At 40.0% G+C, this 19,309-nt stretch overlaps 1 protein-coding gene across 1 annotated transcript in view; it reads right to left on the bottom strand.

The window, feature by feature from the left end:
* The window catches only part of ankar (ankyrin and armadillo repeat containing), a 155,555-nt gene that overhangs the window by 81,734 nt on the left and 54,512 nt on the right, over positions 1 to 19,309 (bottom strand). The window contains 4 exon segments of the mRNA XM_060828124.1: positions 5,553 to 5,761; positions 7,041 to 7,242; positions 9,314 to 9,557; positions 13,810 to 13,990. Coding sequence (XP_060684107.1) covers positions 5,553 to 5,761; positions 7,041 to 7,242; positions 9,314 to 9,557; positions 13,810 to 13,990 — 836 coding nt within the window.

The following is a 19,309-nucleotide window of genomic DNA, read 5'->3' as shown; positions in this document are numbered from 1 at the left end:
GGGCGGAGGAGCGGGAAGTGGAGGAGATGCGGTGGAGGGCATCGTCGATCACGTCTGGGGGGAATCTGCGGTCCTTGAAGAAGGAGGCCATCTGGGCTGTGCGGTGTTGGAATTGGTCCTCCTGGGAGCAGATGCGGCGGAGACGAAGGAATTGGGAATATGGGATGGCGTTTTTACAGGGGGCAGGGTGGGAGGAGGTGTAGTCCAGGTAGCTGTGGGAGTCAGTCGGTTTATAATAGATGTCTGTGTTGAGTCGGTCGCCCGAGATAGAAATGGAAAGGTCTAGGAAGGGGAGGGAGGAGTCTGAGACAGTCCAGGTGAATTTCAGGTCGGGATGGAAGGTGTTAGTAAAGTTGATGAACTGTTCAACCTCCTCGTGGGAGCACGAGGCAGCGCCGATACAGTCATCGATGTAGCGGAGGAAAAGGTGGGGGGTGGTGCCAGTGTAGTTGCGGAAGATGGACTGTTCCACATATCCTACGAAGAGGCAGGCATAGCTGGGGCCCATGCGGGTGCCCATGGCAACTCCTTTAGTTTGGAGGAAGTGGGAGGATTGAAAAGAGAAGTTATTCAGGGTGAGGACCAGTTCAGTCAGTTTCAGGGTGAGGACCAGTTCAGTCAGTTTCAGGGTGAGGACCAGTTCAACGGAGGCCTATCAAAGTAAGCTTTCTCAGCTGCCTTCTCAACTGTGTTTCAAGGAGACATTGTTGCTCACCCTTCTGCTGCTTCTTACTGGCAGAGTAGGAGATAACTAACCCCCGGCATAGGCTTTGGCAGTTTCCCAAAGGATGGATGGACTACGAACTGAGCCCGAAGTAATGTCTAGGAATGCCCTAAATTCTTTAGAGAAGTATTCCACAAACTTATTATCCTTAAGGATAAAGGGATCCATTCGCCATTGCCTCAGGCCCACTTTAGCATCCTTAATCTTAACCAACAGGTACACTGCAGTGTGATCAGAGATGGTAATATTATCAATTGTATGAGATGCCACCAAGTCCAGGGTTGACACGGGAGCCAGAAAAACATAATCATCCTGGAGTGACATCTGTGCGGATTGGAAAAAAATGTTAAATCTCCGCCTGCAGGGTGGTGAGGCCTCCAGATTTCCACCAACCCTAACTCACACATAGATCCATTAATTATTTAGTTTGTACAGAGTGTACTGGGGGGGGGGGGGGGTGGCCTTTGGGCAATCTGTCTACCATGGAATGCATAAGACAATTAAAATCTCCCCCTATGATGATATGCTGAGACTTGAGACTGATTTAGAGGACTTTAAGGGGATGTGCCGGAGGGCAGTAAACATTTAAAACACTGTATTCTTCTCTGTTTATCAGGGCTTTGAGTATCACAAACCTCCTGTGTGTCTTTAACACACTCTAGTAATTTAAATGGGACATTCCTCCGAATCAATGCAGCCAATTCTATACATCTAGTATTAAAAGATGAAAAGTAAACCCAATCAAAGCCATTCTGCTGTAGTTTCAAATGCTCTCTATCATCCAAGTGGATGTTATAAAGCAATATCCACCTTTTCCTTTCTAGAGAATACCTTTTTTGTCTTAATTGGTGAGTGACTCCTCTTGATGTTCCAGGTACACCATTTAATCAATTCATAACCTTCTGCTGGAACATTTAGATTCGAGAGAGGAGGAACTCAAATTACAAATTGCCAAGCCTGAGTGTTGCAAGATCCATCAAACGTAAAAACTACATAAACTAAGGCCACTAACAAACCTAAAAGCTATCAAAGACTATATACACCAAAAAAAAACATGTAAAGTACCAATGGCACTGAACAGGGGAACTCATCCCCTGCCCAAAGTGGGCATCGACACATCCCAAAACTCAACTTCCCATCCCACTGCCAAAACAGCAGCCAGGGCATTTTAATACCTAAACCAAGCATAAACTGCCTGTAAGTAGGCATCTAGCCATCCTAACCATTTTCTCTTCTCCTAGCAAGAGCCGCACCACAAACACAAACACCAAAGAAAGAAAATACACCACGGAAAAACAATATGAACAAAGAAATTTTGAAAAAAAAGTACTCTACCCATCCCTTCATATAATTTAACTTAGAAATTGAAAGTAAACATCCCAGCTGCCCCTGAGCATGGTTTAGAGCAGATTATTACCAATAAAAAAAGGAAAAGAAAGCCCCGATCAGATTTCTTCTTTTTAAATAAGAGATGTACCTAAATAACACTACTATTTGTACATAGTAAATTGTTCAGATTAAGTTAATTTGTCCACAAAATCTCTTGCCTTCTCCAACATATTAAAAAGATGTACGGATCCATCTAACGTGATCCGAAGCACCGCTGGATACTAAAAGAGTGCTGGAATCCGAGCTCCCTCAGTCTTTTTTTGATGCCATTAGAGGAATCTCTTTTCTGGATGAGCGCCGCTGAGAAGTCCTGGAAGAAAATGATCTTAGAGCCCTCATAAACTGGGGCCTTCAGCTCCTTCCCCTGGATTCTGGAAGCTTCCATGATTCTGTCTTTATCTCTATAGTGATGAAACTGCACCAAGACAGGACAAGGATGTTGGTCCAGACCTGGCCTTCGCGCTGTGACCTGGTGAGTCCTCTCAATCTTCAAACTTCCCATTTGAGCCTCCAAGTTAAGAAATTTCAACATGCTGTCCTCAATAAATTCTACTGGTCACTCACCTTCCTTATCCTCTGCCAGACCGACAATTCAAATATTTTTTTCTCCTACCCCTGTTCTCAAGATCATCAGCCTGGTCAAGCAAATTACGGGCCTGTGTCTCCAGGGCCTGGATCCTATCTTTGGAGGAACTGGTATCAGCTTCTACCACTGTGACTCTGAGCTTTATCTCAATCATCCTTTTCTCAAAGTCTTCCAGCTTGTTGCTGTAGAGATTGGGATCAGCTTCTCCTCCATCTGCCTTCCACACATCTTTTGAGTTTTCGCGAGCTCCTTTACCAGAACCTGTTAAGAAATAGAGCCTGAGGATCCTGCAGGCTGGGCCACAGCCCAGATTTGGACGTACCCCTTCCCTTCTTCACATTCCTGGAGCAAAAACTGAGCTTAAGTTGCTATCTAACAGTTTATTTGGTGATATCCTGGGACTCTGGAAAGGTCGTGAAGTCCCAAGATATTGTGGTCTGAGTAGTGCAGGTTAGGACTTCGTCCCGCTTGCGAAGTGGTGCAGAGCTCTGCAATGTGATCTTTTCAGATCACCGCCATCTTGGATCAGCCAATTTTGCCATTTATACACACAACTTCATGACACTGCAGATCAGCCTCTTCATCCACACCTTCTTCTCCCAAACAGCTCTTGCTTGGAACATCTACTTCTTGCAGTAAAACTTAGTTAAATCACCCCATCACCCCTTTGCAGCAAATTCTCACTTGAACCAAATTTCCAGTTCAATCATTCGGCCTTTGTCTTGCTCAGGTGAAGCCTCCTTCACAATAATCATGTACTTTAGATGAGGTGAGTGGGAGACATTATAGATAATGCTTGCAGTAGGGAAATTGAGAGAGAGCATTAGTCTTAGCGGAAGGTCTGTGCAAGAGCAGACAAAGAGTGAATGTGAGTTAGCAGACAGATGATGATGGTAGCTACCCTTGTGGAAAGTAGAAGGTCATTGATCTTCTTATAACAGTGCTGGTAGTATTTCTTTACTGTCAGCACTGCACTGACCAGGTGGCTATCTCATTTCACACTGGTAGTATTTAGACCATAAGTCCATAGATATAGGAGGAGAATTAGGCCAATTAGCTCATCAAGTCTGCTCTGCCATTTATTTATGGCTGATACTTTTCTCAACCCCATTCTCCTGCCTTCTCTCCATAGCGTTTGATCCCCTTACTATCACGAATCTACACCTGTCTTGAATACACTCAATGACATGTTCTTTGTAGCCTTTTGTAGGAATGAGCTCAACAGATTCACCACCTCTGGCTGAAGAAATTCCTCTTCACCTCAATTCTAAAGGGTCATCCCTTCACTGTGAGGCTTGCCCTTGGGTCCCAGTCTCCTTCTATTAGAAGCATTTGGGGCCGTGGACCTCTCTGGCAGCCCTGAAAAAAAAAGAGGGTGGCACCTCCCTTGAACACACTGTCCACCGGATCCTCCAGATCATGATCTGTGAACCGAGATACCGACATTTATTTCTCTTTTTGCTATTTATATTAACATCATTTTATGTTTTTTTCATGGATGATACACTTGTATTCTTTTGTTAAGAGTATTTGCACTTTGCTTGAATGTGTTCAGTGACTGACCAGCACAGAAACCATACAGTAAAAACAAAACGTATGACTTATTAATAAAAACAGAAATTGTTGGAGAAACTCAGTAGTCTCGCAGCAGAACTAGAGAGTTAAATGAGAATTAACACTTTGAGTTCAGTATGACTTCTTCTGATAAATGCAGCTTCTAGAATGAGCCAATGAATCACACATCAAGTGTGACTGGTAATCCAAAATTGGTTTGCAGTGTAAGTTTTAGTGCAGTCAGTATTATTAATAAATGGTGTTCAATTGCACAATAATCACATTTGGTGATGCTCTGAGTTTTTCAACCATGAGGGGATTGATCAAGATCAGCAAGCTGCCTATTGCAAACAGTTAAAGGGGTGTGCTGTTGTTAAGGTTTGTTAGGATGCAGCCCACATGTGTATCATCATACCAGCACTAAACACAGCCAATATAGTTGAATAATTATGATCAGCAGAAGCAAGATGAGGAGTTTCATTATTTGGCTATTATGATCTAAAGTGTACTTCTCCAAAGATTATCGAAGTCGTTCTAGTAGTTTTCAAAAGTGATGCAAAAATAAAATTTGAAGAGAGCATTCAAAAGAGAAATGGGAATGAGGAGAGGAGTTGAATTAGTTGATAGCTTCACAAACAGCCAGGACAGCTATGATTGGAGAATGGGAGTGTTGGAAGTAGGAATAAATGATACAATTGTCTATGATAGATTGTGTATCAGTATACAACCAGTCCTAGTATGTCTGGTAGATCCAGGGTGTTTCTGAGCACCAGTGGATGTCTGGAATAGGATCATTAAAAGTTTTAAAGATTTTGAAACAAACTTTGATTTTTTTTTCAATGTCCCACTTGGTTTGGCTCATAAGGGAGATGAAATAGATGTGCCCCTATTGGCTGAGACGCCTTCCTCTGATACTGGATAATTCAGGTAGATACCAGCATCAATGGTGCACTGATTTTCATAGTTATAAGAGAGGTCATTTAGACAACGGTATCAGTGGATGTCAATGGAAATGTACCCTTACAAGACATAGTACCTTAGGGAGATGATCAGGAATTAAAAATGTAGATTAAAAATATAATGATAAGTTCTCCTCCCAGATTCACAGGATAGATAAATGGAACAAAGCAACATGCTCAATGACTTTATGTTTCCTTGATTGTGATGTCAAAACAAAGCACCCTTTCCCCATATGAAAAGCATTCCAACATTTTCTCAGGATATCTCTTATTAATGAAAATCAATTGCATTATTACATATAAAACTTATGAGTTCTGAGTTGAAGCAGTAAATACATACCTGTAAGGAGTTCCCAGACAGGTAGCTCTGGAATATTCTGTTCAATGATGTACTTGAGGATTTCTGTATGGGAGTAGAGTGCTGCCAAATGAATAACATTGTTGTTTTCACTGTCAAGCTTTGTTAAATTGGCTCCAAGGGATAGTAAATATTGAAGTGAATCAAATGCACCAGCCATTGAAGCAAGCAATAGTGGAGTAGAGTTGTATCTAAATCAAAGGAAAAGCAGAATGCCTTCAGAAACTACCAGTAGTAAAATAACAGAACATATCTGGAGGAAAATGTCATTATCTGGATTAATAGTTACATCATTTTCTTAAAAGCATATGTAATTTTCTGGGCAAAGGATGATGATGAGGACTCAGGTGGGAGGAGATCTTGCAATCCAGCATTTTTGATTTAATATAGATACCCTGTTATGAAATGTCTTTAAAATTCAAAACTGCTCTGAGTTTTATTAACTCCAAAATTCAGTGAATGGTCAAAATTCCTTTATGTCATTCTTGAATCTCCCAAACACACATTTGTTCTGTTACATCTTTAAAGCAGCATACTTCTACCTTGCTAACATTGCTCAACTCTTCCCCAATCTTCAGTCATCTACTTTGAAACTTAATCTATGCTTTTTGTTAATTCTAGGCTTGATTACTCGAAAACACTGCTGACCAACCTCTCATCTAAACACGGATTCTTCTAAATGTCTGCAAACCTGTATCATCTAATTTGCTCTGAGTTCCTTATACCCATCACTCTGAGTTTATAGATATATATTGGTTCTGGTGTGGCTCAACTCTAAAATCTTTCCATAATATTAGCCCTGCTTGTCGCTATAATATCATTGTCTTACAAACATCAGAGGTCTTTATGCTCCTCTAATTCCAGTTTCCTCCATACCCCAATCTTAAATGCATTATGCGACTGTCTTCAGTTGCCCAATATAAAATCTTAAAACTATCCCAAAGTCTCTTGACATCTCTGTATTGCTTTAAGATGTAAAACCTACTTCTTTTATCTGGGCTCGTATTTCCTCATGTAGTTTGAAGTCAAATGTCCTTTGAAGGTCAAAGGTAAAAGAGGGGAATAGAAAAGTGGAGTTAAAGTCATAAACAGAATAACCATGATTTTATGGGCCCACTGCAACTCTTATTCTTATGCTCTTTGATCACTGTCCTTTGAGAACTTGATCATTTTACAATTTTAAATGCCTTACACAAATGCAATGTTATTTTGTCAATAAAGCTGAAGAGATATTTGTCTGCTTTCTCTTTGATAGGAAAATCATAAAAATTGTCAAAATTATGAACTGGCTCTGAAACAAATGTTATGTTAAATATTTTAAATTTATATCATGGGACACAATATTTGAATGTTATAAAACTTTAATGATTAACAACATAAATATATAAAAGCATATGCAACACAATGTAGGCTGTAGGTTTTTTGTTCTTTTTTTACTTAATCATGTTAGGTAGATTATTGAACACTTACTGAGCTGAAGTCTCCAACTCTAAAAACCTGGGATCCTTTCGATACAGAGCTCTAATGCAAGAAACATTGTCATAAAATGCAGCAAAATGAATAGCTGTCCAGCCTCGTTTATCAACCTTGGTGACATCTGCCCGCAGGGCCAGTAGGCATGTTAATGAACCAAGTGACCCACATTTGGCTGCCATATGCAAAGCAGTTGGACCTACAAGCAAAGGAATTACAAGCTAAAATTAGAAAGAAGCTCCAGTATTACATAAGTTTGATTACAAAAGAATTATAGATTCCAAAAAATTGATTGATGGATGCTACACAGGAGGTTGCTTCGCAAGATTAGAGTTCATAGAACTGGGGTAATACATTGATTTTTAACTGAGGATTCGTTAATGGACAGAAAATAAAGGCTAAATATAAACATGTAATTTTCAATTTTACAGGTTTTAATATTATTTGATAGGTGTGCTGGGCTTCAAATATATAAAATCCTTTTCAATGATTTAACTGAGGGAACTGAGTTTACTTTATTTGAGTTTGCTGCTGACATAAAGCTAGGTGGGAAACCAAGCAGTGAGGACAATGTAAAGAGATTACAAAGAAATAGACTCAGTTTAAGGATATGAGTAAGAAGGTAGGATTGTGAAGGAAATATAGTTGATTAATTTCCTTGGGGATCTTGCCAGGACAACAACTAGCTGCCTTTGCTCCACCTACTGCATGTGAATGTCCACAAATTGAGGTGAGTGTTAAGTTGAGCTCCTAGAGGGATTTTCCTTTGCTTGCTCTTTTTATTGTCTTCCTTGGGACCACAAAATTAGGATCTTAATAAATCTGATTTAGTATTAGTAATAATGCTTCCTGATTTGCTCAAATTGGAGTGTACAGCCTACTGGAAACTCCCGTCCCTCTATTTTAATCCAACAAACTGAGCTGTTAGAATTTAAAGATAGTTTCCTTTTTATGCGTGGTGGTTTTTCACTCTCCTTCAAGCTTGCAGTACTGATGGATTTTTGACCAGCCAGAGGTTCTCTTGTGGGAAGATCTGAGTCAAAGGCTGCTCCGAATGTTCAATTTCCTCAACCTAGGTATGGGTTATGGATCTTGCAATGTCAGATTTGTTTGAGAAAAACTTCAACCACCTCTGACCACATACAGTTTCAAAGGTTGCACACGTTGGAATTTAGAAGAATGAGTGCTGGATCTTAGAGAAGCATACATGCTTCTTAGAGGCTTGACACCTAAAGGTAGATGCAGAGAGGTTGTGTTCCCTTCTGAGAGAATCTGATACCAGACCCCGAACCTAAGAGTAAGGGGTCGCAATGGGAATGAGGAGGAATTTCTTCTCACTGAGGGTGGTGAATCTGTGATGGCAATAGAAGCTGGACTTTATATTTAAGGCTGAGATAAAATTATTTTAATCGGTCAGGGAATTAAGGTTAACAAAGAAAAGCTAGGAAAGGAGTTGAGCATTACTTGATCAATAATCTCATTGAGCAGATTCTATGGGCTTATTGGCTTACTTTTGCTCATAAGACTTATGTCTTATTGCAGTTATCTAGAGTCTTGTTGAGACTATAGTTTGCAATATTGTATGTGATTTTGATCTATTTATCTAAGAATAAATATAATTGCCATAGAGGGAATGGAATGATTGTTCACCAAATGGGATGGAGGGATTGTATTAATATGAATGATTGTATAAATTGGGCATATATTCTTTGATGTTTAAAAGAATGAAAGATGATCTCATTCAAACATACAAAATTCTTACACAGATTGTCAGGCTAGATGCAGGAAGTATTCTTCTGGACCCTTCTGGAGGGTCTAGAAGGAAAGGACACAGCCTCAGAACAATGGAAAATATGTTAAGGCTGAGATAAAGAGGAGTTCCTTCACTCATCCCTGGAATCATTCTGCATTTTCTCAAAACCTTAATTCCTTCCTGAAGTATGGTGCACAAATTGTGTAAAATACTCTTGCTCAGGCTGAACGAGTGACTTGTACAATATCAGTATAACTTCTGTGCTCTTCCACTATAACCTTACGTCAAGCCCAGGACACTATGTGCTTCATTAACTGCTCTCTTATCCTGCTTGCTGCCCTCAATTCTTACCTAGATTTAATGAGCCTACGTATTTAGTCTGTGATTTAACTAATTGAATCATTCAATTTTAAAAAAAAGAGGTCTACACATCTACTCACACACTCTTCATTCATGGATAACTTTTTGTCTTTTTATGTCATTGTAATATTCAAGAAAATGTTACTCATAAACAAACCTGATGGTTTTTAGAGCTTACCCAAATTGAACAAATAGTCAGTACAACGCTGGTTAATTTTCAGGTGTATTGCGGTCAACTGACAGATGATTGACACATGATTGTGGATTGCAGCATGATGAATTAGTGCATAACCGGATCCATCTACAACTCCAAGTTGAGATATTGGATTTTGTTGACAGTATGTGTAAAAGACAGCAGCAAGTCCACTCTTGGTAGCAGCTGTTAGACCAATGGCCAAATCCTGGGTGAAGAAAAGAAGAAACCAGTACCACCGAATGGCATTTGCATCAGCACAATTTCACTATTGAAATCTTGCTTCAAGCTCATGGAGTACTGTGTGCAGCTTTGGTCTCCTTATCTGAGGAAAGATTATTGTCAGAGACAGAATGTAACAAACTTTCACTAGACTTGTTCCTGGAATGGTGGGGGCTGTCTTATGAAGGGAAATTGGGCAAACTGGGTTTGTATTCTCTGGAATTGTGAAAATGTGAGGTGATCTCATTGGAACTTACAAAATACTTAAAGAGGTAGACAGATTAGATGCCGTCAAGATGTATCTTGTGTTTGGGCAGCCTAGATCCTGGAGCACAATTGAAAAATAAGGGGGATGCTACTTAGGTCTGAGATGAGGAGTATCGTTTTTCACTCAGACAGTTATGAATCTTTTGGCTATATAGGCTCTGTCTTTGAGGATATTTAGGATGTAAATTGATAGATTTCTGAATACCAAAAATGTACATGATTATCAGGATAGCGTGAGTAAAAGTGTTTGATCAGTAGTGATTATATTCAATAGTGAGGCAGGCTCAATGAGCCGCACAGCTTCGTTCTTTTCCTATGTTCCTAGAAATTGGGTTAAATTTTCACTTATAATAGATTGGCACCTGCATGCCAAACATAACATGGACCATGCAGACTCGAATAAGACAGCAAAAATGGCAGTGTCACACACAATCTTGCCAAATCTGAAGTCAACTTAACTAACATCTGGGATTTGTGGTCAGATTGGAAGATCTGTCCCAGAGACTAATTGAGCAGCAACCTGACAGACATTTTCTTGTAACATCTTACAGACAATTTTCTGGACATCAAAGGCTGGTAGGTGTGCAGAAAGATGATGACTAAAGAAATTGAGATTTTGGTCAAAAAAATGAAGGAAGCATATGTCAGGTATAGATTGAATGAATCCTTAGAAGAGTATAAAGGCAGTGGAAGTATACTTAAGAGAGAAATCAGGAGGGCAAAAGGGGATATGAGACAGCTTTGGCAAATTTTATAAATACATTAAAGACAAAAGGGTAACTAGGGAGAGAAAAGGGCCCCTCAAAGATCGACAAGGCAATCTATGTGTGTAACAGCAGGAGATGGGGGAGATAGTAAAGATGTATTTTGCATCAGTGTTTACTGTGAAGAAGGTCATGGAAGATATAGAATGTGGGGATATAGATGGTGACATCTTGAAAAATGTCCATATTATAGAAGAGGAGGTGCTGGATGTCTTGAAACACATACAAGTGGATAAATCCCCAGGACCTGATCAGATATACCCGAAAACTCTGTGGGAAGCCAGGGAAGTGATTGTTGGGCCTCTTGCTGAGATATTTGTATTATATAAAGTCACAGGTGAGGTGCCCGGAAGACTGGAGGTGCCACTATTAAGAAAGGTGGTAAGGAAAAGCCAGGTAACTAAACACTGGTGAGCTTGACACCAGTGGTAGGCAAGTTGTTGGAGGGAATCCTGAGGGATTTACATGTATTTGGAAAGGCAAGGACTGATTAAGGATACTCAGCATGGCTTTGTGCATAGGAAATCATGTTTCATGAACTTGATTCATTTTTTGAAATAACAAAGAAGGTTGACGAGGGCAGAGTTGTAGACATGATCTATACAGACTTCAGTAAAGCATTCTGCAATGTTAGATCTCATGGAATACCAGGTGAACTACTCATTTGGATACAGAACTGGCTCAAAGGTAGACCACAAAGGCTGGTGGTGGAAGGGTGATGTTTAGACTGGAGGCCTGTGACCAATTATGTGCCATAAGAATCGGTGTTGACCATATAGAGGTTTATAAAATTATGAGGGGCATGGATAGGATAAATAGACAAGGTCTTTTCCCTGTCATGGGGAAGTCAGAACTAGAGGGCATTAGTTTAGGGTGAGAGGGGAAAGATAAAAAACAGATCTAAAGGGCAACTTTTTCACTCAGAGGGTGGCACGTGTGTGGAAAGAGCTGCCAGAGGAAGTGGTGGAGGCTGGTACAATTACAATATTCAGAATGTATCTGGATGTGTATGTTATTGGAAGGGTTTAGAGGGATATGGGCCAAGTGCTGGCACATGGGACTAAATTACGTTAGGATGGTTGGCATGCATGGACGAGTTGGACCAAAGGGTCTGTTTCCATGTTGTACATCTCTGTGACACTATGACACTCTCACTACTCCTGAGTATATCTTTATCCATTGACTGGATAAACCCATGCAGGGTTATGGCATAGTGGGAGGAGTTCAATGAAGGATGTAGGAGGGCAGGCCACGAGCAGCCCCAGGCATACATAAGAACGAGGTGTCAAGGTGGTGAAGCTACACTAATTATATGCCAAGCAGTATACCAAAAATGCAATAAAATAGCTAAACAATTCCACAACTCATGAATAAGATCAAAGATCTGGAAGTCTATCAGATCCAATTGTGAATTGTGGTGGACAATTAAACAACTCATGTAGGAGGAGACTTCACAGATGTCCGAATCCTCAGTTATGGGAGAACTCAGCAGAGAGGTCACCTGAGCTCTCAAATCCATTTGTTTCAAAGCAGTTTGTCCAATCTCCATTTTGTTTTTAAAAGGAAAGTGTCCATTCTACATATCCATGAATATGACAGAGCATGCTTGATACCACAAATAAATTTGTCACCAAAACTCTCCCTTTGAATTGTCCAATATAATAATGAGTTAGCAGATTTTTTGGGGTTACAATAAACTCCCAATATCCACTTCAGCAATTGCTTCATTGTTTTGAAACATAGCTTCCTGCAAGCTTCAATAGTTTGGGATTATATTGCGACTCAAGCTTAATAGAAATATCCTCCAGCATCGTAATCCTTTGGTTTTGCTGAAACGAGCAAACTTCTAATTGTCTCAGACGCTTTCAGGCCTTCTTTGTTCCAAAATATCATTTCTCACCCATCCCTTACTGCTTGATTTACAACTTGATTGGATCTTCAAGATTATTTTTAGTGGTGAAAAACACATCCAGCTGCTCAATACCTTCCAAAAGACTGCCTGTTACAGTCGTGCTCCCCTTGTTGTTCAACAATTCCCAGAGGCACAGCCATCTCTGAAAGTCAGTCCACCAACATGTACAACCAAATGTTAGACCATAATTTCAGCTTTTTCTCTCTCTCAAAAAATATATCTTATGTTTTCGATGTATGACACTCATGTTCAACATCAGGACTTTATTGGTGTTAAGCTTAAAATGTCTCTTTAAAGAGTGTATGCAGCATGGAAGAGGTTACATGACTATGGCAGACGAGGACACAAATTTGAAAGATTGCATTCAATCTAAACATCTTGGTTGGCTCATTGAAATCTCTCAACCCAATATGTTTCTGCGAGAGAATTCTCAATCACATTCTCATTGCCTTGCCTGACAGATATCACACCTGGTCTGTCTATAAAGCATGTAAGTCAATATTTTTCACTGAATCTTGGTACACATGACAGTTAAAAATCAAATCAAAATCTGTGTATTAAATGGAGGTGACTTAAAAGAGAGTAGTTAAATTTGCTTTTCTTCCTACACATTGACATGCACAAATGGTCACAAGATGATGCTCTGACATCCTTGCTAATAAACATAAAATTTTTGGAAAGACATATAATGTAATTTTAGAATTACAGGCAGAGATCAAGAATGTGCTAAATACCTTGCAATTTCCAGTCACTTCAACTGATAATACTTAACTGGACACAACTTAGGGTAATCAATGGCTCAGTATTATTGCCTATAATTTATTGCAAATGTTGTTCAGTCAGAATCCTAAAACTTTTCGTTTAACAAATGTATGGAGTTACATTCACACATAGAATACAACAGTTTAAGAAGATAGTATAAATGGACAATAAATTCTGGCTTTTCTAGAAACATCTGTATCCCAAGATAAAACAGGAACCAAAAATGCTATACATTGAATGACCGAGAACTCACTGATCATGTTTCTAATCTAAAACAAAGCCTTACTTTGGATAACTGAAATATTTTTAGAAATAGGTAGAATTACAAATAGTGCTATTTGATAAGTGTCATTTGATAGTAAGGTGGCAATTTACATTAATTTCTATGTAACTGCTCAAAATCTTTCCATCACAAATCACATGCATCCAAAATGCCAACATAGCAGATTTATCACAATTATCATGAGATATAAAGAAATGAAACTTTATTGCATTTATACTTCTGTGCAGCAAAACACCAGAATTCTTAGTACCTTGCATTTTAAGGTCTGTTTATGACCAAATTTTTTCTTTAATTGTTCATTCAACTGAGTTCCATTTAATGGTAGCTTATCAGATTTGAGCAGAGGGATTACATCATGAATTATTTTCCACCATTTAGACTTCTGCATTGTGTGAAAGATGCTTTCGAGCTCTATAGCAATTGCATAATAACTGTAAAAATAACATTAAGACAAGACATTTTTGAACTTAGATTAGTATGCAATGTTCTGCAAATCTTCAAATATTCCAAGGTTCAATCCAAAAATAAAATGATTCCTGATGGTCTATTGGTGAAAAATACTATCCAGAGTGGTACTAGTTATTTAGATCAGGAAATTTCATGTCAATCTTTAGTTTATGCTGAGTTACCTTGTCTGACATTTTACTAACTCCCTGAAGACAGACAGGTTGGGAGATGGGAGGTTTGGTAAAAAGGAGTTAGAATGTACAATGAAGAAAGACTGACTTAGGCATTATGCATGATAATACAGAATAACAGTGGTTTTGCTTTCTATTGTCTGGAAGTGGGCAGCCAATTATCTAATTAATCGATCTATTCAGGCCATTTTAGACCATTATTTCAATTGACTGATATTGGAACAGATCCCTGCTGCCTGGGGATATCATAAGACACATTTAATGGTTTCCGGGTGGTGGGGAGAATCTTCCTTCTTGGAATCTCTGTATCCCACATAAGGGGCCTGGATAGCAGCAATATCCATGCTCAAGTGCCTGCACCACTACAAGAGCATGCACCATTCTGACTAGACAGCCCTGCCTGCTTGATATGGTACTAAAAATGTTTATTGACTCTTTAAAGATGCTTAAACATGGAAGTGCTTTCTCCTTGTTGCAGCGTCTACAACAGCCACTTCATTCAGAGGCACTGCTGAGACCAATTGCTAACTGTCCTTTGATTGGGTCAACAGCTCAGGGAAGCAAGCTTGCCATTATTAAAATTGCTATCCCAGTTGAGACTCTAATCAGTCACCATCAGTAAAGCTCCTCTTTGCCCAGTTCTTCTGACAGACTCATGGCGTCTTCATAAAATTATGACTCTGATGACAGCAAGCACAGAAGTTATTTTGGTAATCTTGGCTTTAGTGAGGTCCTATTTACTGTTGAGAAATACCTGTGGTGGCATAATCTATACTCCCTATACAACTCCATTCTCTCACCCTCGGTATTGTTTAACTCTACCACACACTCTGTCTGTCTTTACCTATATCTCATCTGAACGTCCTTTAATTCAGCTCCACTACAACCCCAGTGTCCACTGTAGACCTGAAACGTGTCTTCATCCAATAGGGGAACGTTTGGTGAAATATAAACATGAGATTTTAGTTATAGAAAGCAAAAGTGAATGCAAACAAAACCAATCAAGGCTGAAGTTCACCCAAATAATATAAACTAGATTTTGACATCATGATCAATAAACAGCTTCTTCTTCTCCAATGTCCTTGTCCTCCTTCTTCTCCTCCTCCTCCTTCTCCACAAATGACTGCTCCCATTGCCCCAATTCCTCAGTATCCTTCACATCATCTCATTGTCTGCTTCAACTCTGCAGAACACAACATACCACAATGATGTGACACAGTCTGTGTGAATTATACAGGGGAGTCTTCCACAGACTGATCCAAGCAGCAGAACCACATCTTCAGTAGCCCTATTGTCTACTCCACAATCACCCTATTTGAATCATGGGTGGCATTGCACAAGTCAGGGCACTGCAACATTGTGTCATGAGCTGTGGTCACTCGGTAATTAGCCTTGTAAAGCACCTTAACCTTCAAACACATAGGTACTCAAGAGTGGTCCACGATATAGGAGTCATGGCAACTGTCAGGATATCGGGGACACATCACCAGGAAGTGGTTACAGAGATCACAGATGACCTGAACATTAATGGAGGTTCTGGTGATGGTGATCAGGATGTCCCTGCCACCTGCCAGGACAGGTTCCAACGAGGTGCATGACCTGACGTCAGTGATGGGAAAGTTGCTGGACAAGGTACTGAGGGATAAAATCTATTTATATTTGGAAATGAATGGGCTTATCAGTGATAGGCAACATGGTTTTGTGTGGGGGAGATCGTGCCTTACCAACTTAATAGAGTTCTTTGAGGAAGTGACCAAGTTGATAGATGAAAGAAGGGCTGTAAATGTCATATACATGGACTTTAGTAAGGCATTTGATAAGGTTCCCCATGGTAAACTAATGGAGAAAGTGAAGTCACATGGTGTGCAGGGTGTTCTAGTTATATAGATAAAGAACTGTTTGAGCAATAGAGGATAAAGAGTAGTAGTTGAAGGGAGTTTATCGAAATGGAGAAAGGTGACCAGTGGTGTTCCACAGGGATCAGTGCTAGGTCCACTGTTGTTTGTGATGTACATAAATGATCTGGAAGAGGGCACTGTTGTTATGATCAGCAAGTTTGCAGATGGCGCAAAGATTTGTGGAGTAGCAGAAAGCATAGGGGACTGTCAAAGAATACAGCAGGATATAGATATATTGGAGAGTTGGGTGGAGAAGTGGCAGATGGAGTTCAATCCAGGCAAATGTGAGGCGATGCATTTTGGGAAGTCTAATTCTGGAGCGAATTATACAGTAAATGAAAGAGCCTTGGGAAAAATTGATGAGCAGAGCGGTCTAGGAGTTCAGGTCCATTGTACCCTTGCTGCACAGGTGGATAGAGTGGTCAAGAAGGCATGTGGTATGCTTGCCTTCATCGGATGGGGTATTGAGTATAAGAGCTGGCAGGTCATGTTAAAACTGTACAAGACATTGGTTCAGTTGATTTAGAATACTGTGTACAGTTCTGGTTGCTATATTATCAAAAGGATGTGGATACTTTGGAGAGGGTGCAGGGAAGGTTTACATGGATGTTACCTGGTATGGAAGATGCTAGCTATGAAGACAGGTTGAGTATGTTAGGATTGTTTTCATTAGAAAAAAGGAGATTGAGGGGGAACCTGATTAAGGTCTACAAAATCATGAAGGGTATAGACAGGGTAGATAGAGATAAGCTTTTTCCCAGTGAGAAGGATTCAATAATGAGCAGTCATGCTTTCAAGGTGAGAGGAGAAAAGTTTAAGGGGGATACACACGGCAAGTACTTTACACAGAGCATGGTTGGTGCTGGAATGTGTTGCCAGCAGAGGTAGTAGAGGCAGGCATGGTAGATTCATTTAAGATGCGCCTGGACAGATACATGAGTAGTTGAGGAGCAGAGGGATACAGATGCTTAGGAATTTGGCAAAAGGTTTAGACAGTGGACTTGGATTGGTTCAGGCTTGGAGGGCTGAAGGGCCTGTTCCTGGCCTGTAAAGTTTCTTTGTTCTTTGTTCTTTGACAAGCAGCCTTTCTGTGTGTCTGCACTAATGAACACCACAGTACGTCAGCACTAATAGCCTTTGGCTTTGGCTGAAATGTTACTATGTTAATAGGCATGACAAGACAAGTCAATGCAAAACATGGATGATGTTAACATGGAGATAATTGTGAAGTGAGCTGGTGCTACAAGAGCAAGGGATCAGTCCTTGAGCTGAGTCTTTCCTGAGAGCTCCTGCTGCAGCCTTTTAACTTTAGATGCTAATGCATCATGCAATGTAAGTCTGAGCTTTCTAAGTCTAAGGTCTGCAAATATATCAGACAGGTGCCATAATGGTCATGAGTGGTTACTACAAGCCAGATACCAATGTCTGTGGATGAAGTGCGTGTGGAGCTGGTGCCTATGGATTTTGGTCTGAACTGTACTTTGGTCATATGCAACACAGAGGTCCTTTGGAATAAATGGCAAGCTGAATCCACCAGATATTCACTGTCATTTTCATGTTTAGCTTTCTTGATGTCTAGCTTGCTTGATATGTTTGGCAAGATAGAAAGCTGAATATTAATGAGTTGGTTTGGTCCACCGACAAGATGTTTAACTGTTAATTGGCAACTCACAGCTACCGCACAAGAAACTCTCTGGGCCAGCTGTCATAAACATTGAAGATGGTGCAAAATGATTTCAATGTCGAGACAGCCTTGGCTGGACTACTCGAGTGATTCTGCCACACTCTCACCATAACCTATGTAACTCTGACTCCTATAAGATTCTATCCAAAATTTCCACAATATTTAAAAACTTTCGTCCTGCAAGAAGTATGAAATTTGAAGTTTCTTTGCAACAATTCCCAAATACAGGATCTGAATCCACAAGCTCCAGTCTAGACGATTTTGTCCTCATAAATCTTGTTATCCCTCTCAATATATATGGGTCTGCCCGAGAGCTACTTTACTGGAGGATCTGGGTAGACTTTTGTGATTTCAACTCCTGGAATGGGAACTGAAGCCTCATCTTTTTACTCAGAGGAAAGGATTCTACCAACTGAACCATGGCTGACACAAAAGTCAGCATTCCTTCATTTTTGTTGGATCAAAATCCTATGGCCTGAAATGCAGTTCACAGACTGTCAGTGGCTCATCACAATCTTTTCAAGGGAAATTTGGTATGTGCAAGAAATGATGTCATAAAGGTCTGCATGCCACGAATTAACAGTCTCACATTCTTTCAAACCAATTTGGTGGATGCTACACCATCATGATCTCATAGATACATGGAGTCGTACAGCATGGAAGCAGTCTCTTTGGTTCAACTCGTCCATGCCGACCTATTTTCTCAAACTAAACTTGTCTCATTTGCTGCATATAGAGCATATCCCTCCAAACTTTCCAATTCATGTTCCTATCTGAATGTGTTTTAAATGTTGTAACTGTTCCTGCATGTGCCATTTCTACACAGTTCATTCCACACTCTGTGTGGAAAAGTGCCCCTCAGGTCCCTTTTAAAAGTTTTTCCTCTCACCTTAAAAAATTTGCCCCCTAGCTTTAAACTCACCCATCCTAGGGAAACAACCTTTGCTATTCACCCTATTTATGCCCCTCACAATTTTATAAACCTGTATAAGGTCACCCCAACGAAAAATATCCTAGCTTATCCAGCCAATCCTTACAACTCTCCTCTCCTGGCAACATCCTGGTAAATCTTTTCTGAACCCTTTCCAGTTTAATAATATCCTTCCTGTAACAGGGCAACCAGAATTGTACACAGTATTCCAAAAGTGGCCTCATCCAATGTCCTGTACAACTTCAACATGATGTTGCAACTCCTATATCCAAAGGTCTGAGCAATGAAGGCAAGCATACTCTGCACCTTTTTAACCACCCTAACTACCTGTGATGTAACTTTCAAAAAACTACATACCTGATCCCCTAGGTCTCTTGTTCAACAAAACTACCCAGGCCCTATCATTAACTACATAGGTCCTGGCTTTGTTTGTTTTGTCAAAATGCAACACCTCACATTTATCCAAATTTTTATTGGACATGGTTATTGCCTGGCATGAATATTACTTGCCCCTGTCAGCCTAAGCCAGGATATTGTCCAGATCTTGTTGCTTTTGATCATTGACTGCTTCAGCATCTGAGGAGTCGAGAATAGTGATC

Source organism: Hemiscyllium ocellatum, chromosome 7 (genome assembly GCF_020745735.1).
Source record: "Hemiscyllium ocellatum isolate sHemOce1 chromosome 7, sHemOce1.pat.X.cur, whole genome shotgun sequence".
In the NCBI taxonomy this organism is placed as follows: Eukaryota; Metazoa; Chordata; class Chondrichthyes; order Orectolobiformes; family Hemiscylliidae; genus Hemiscyllium; species Hemiscyllium ocellatum.
Note: the sequence above shows the minus strand (reverse complement) of the source record. Positions and strands in the feature narration are given on the sequence as shown.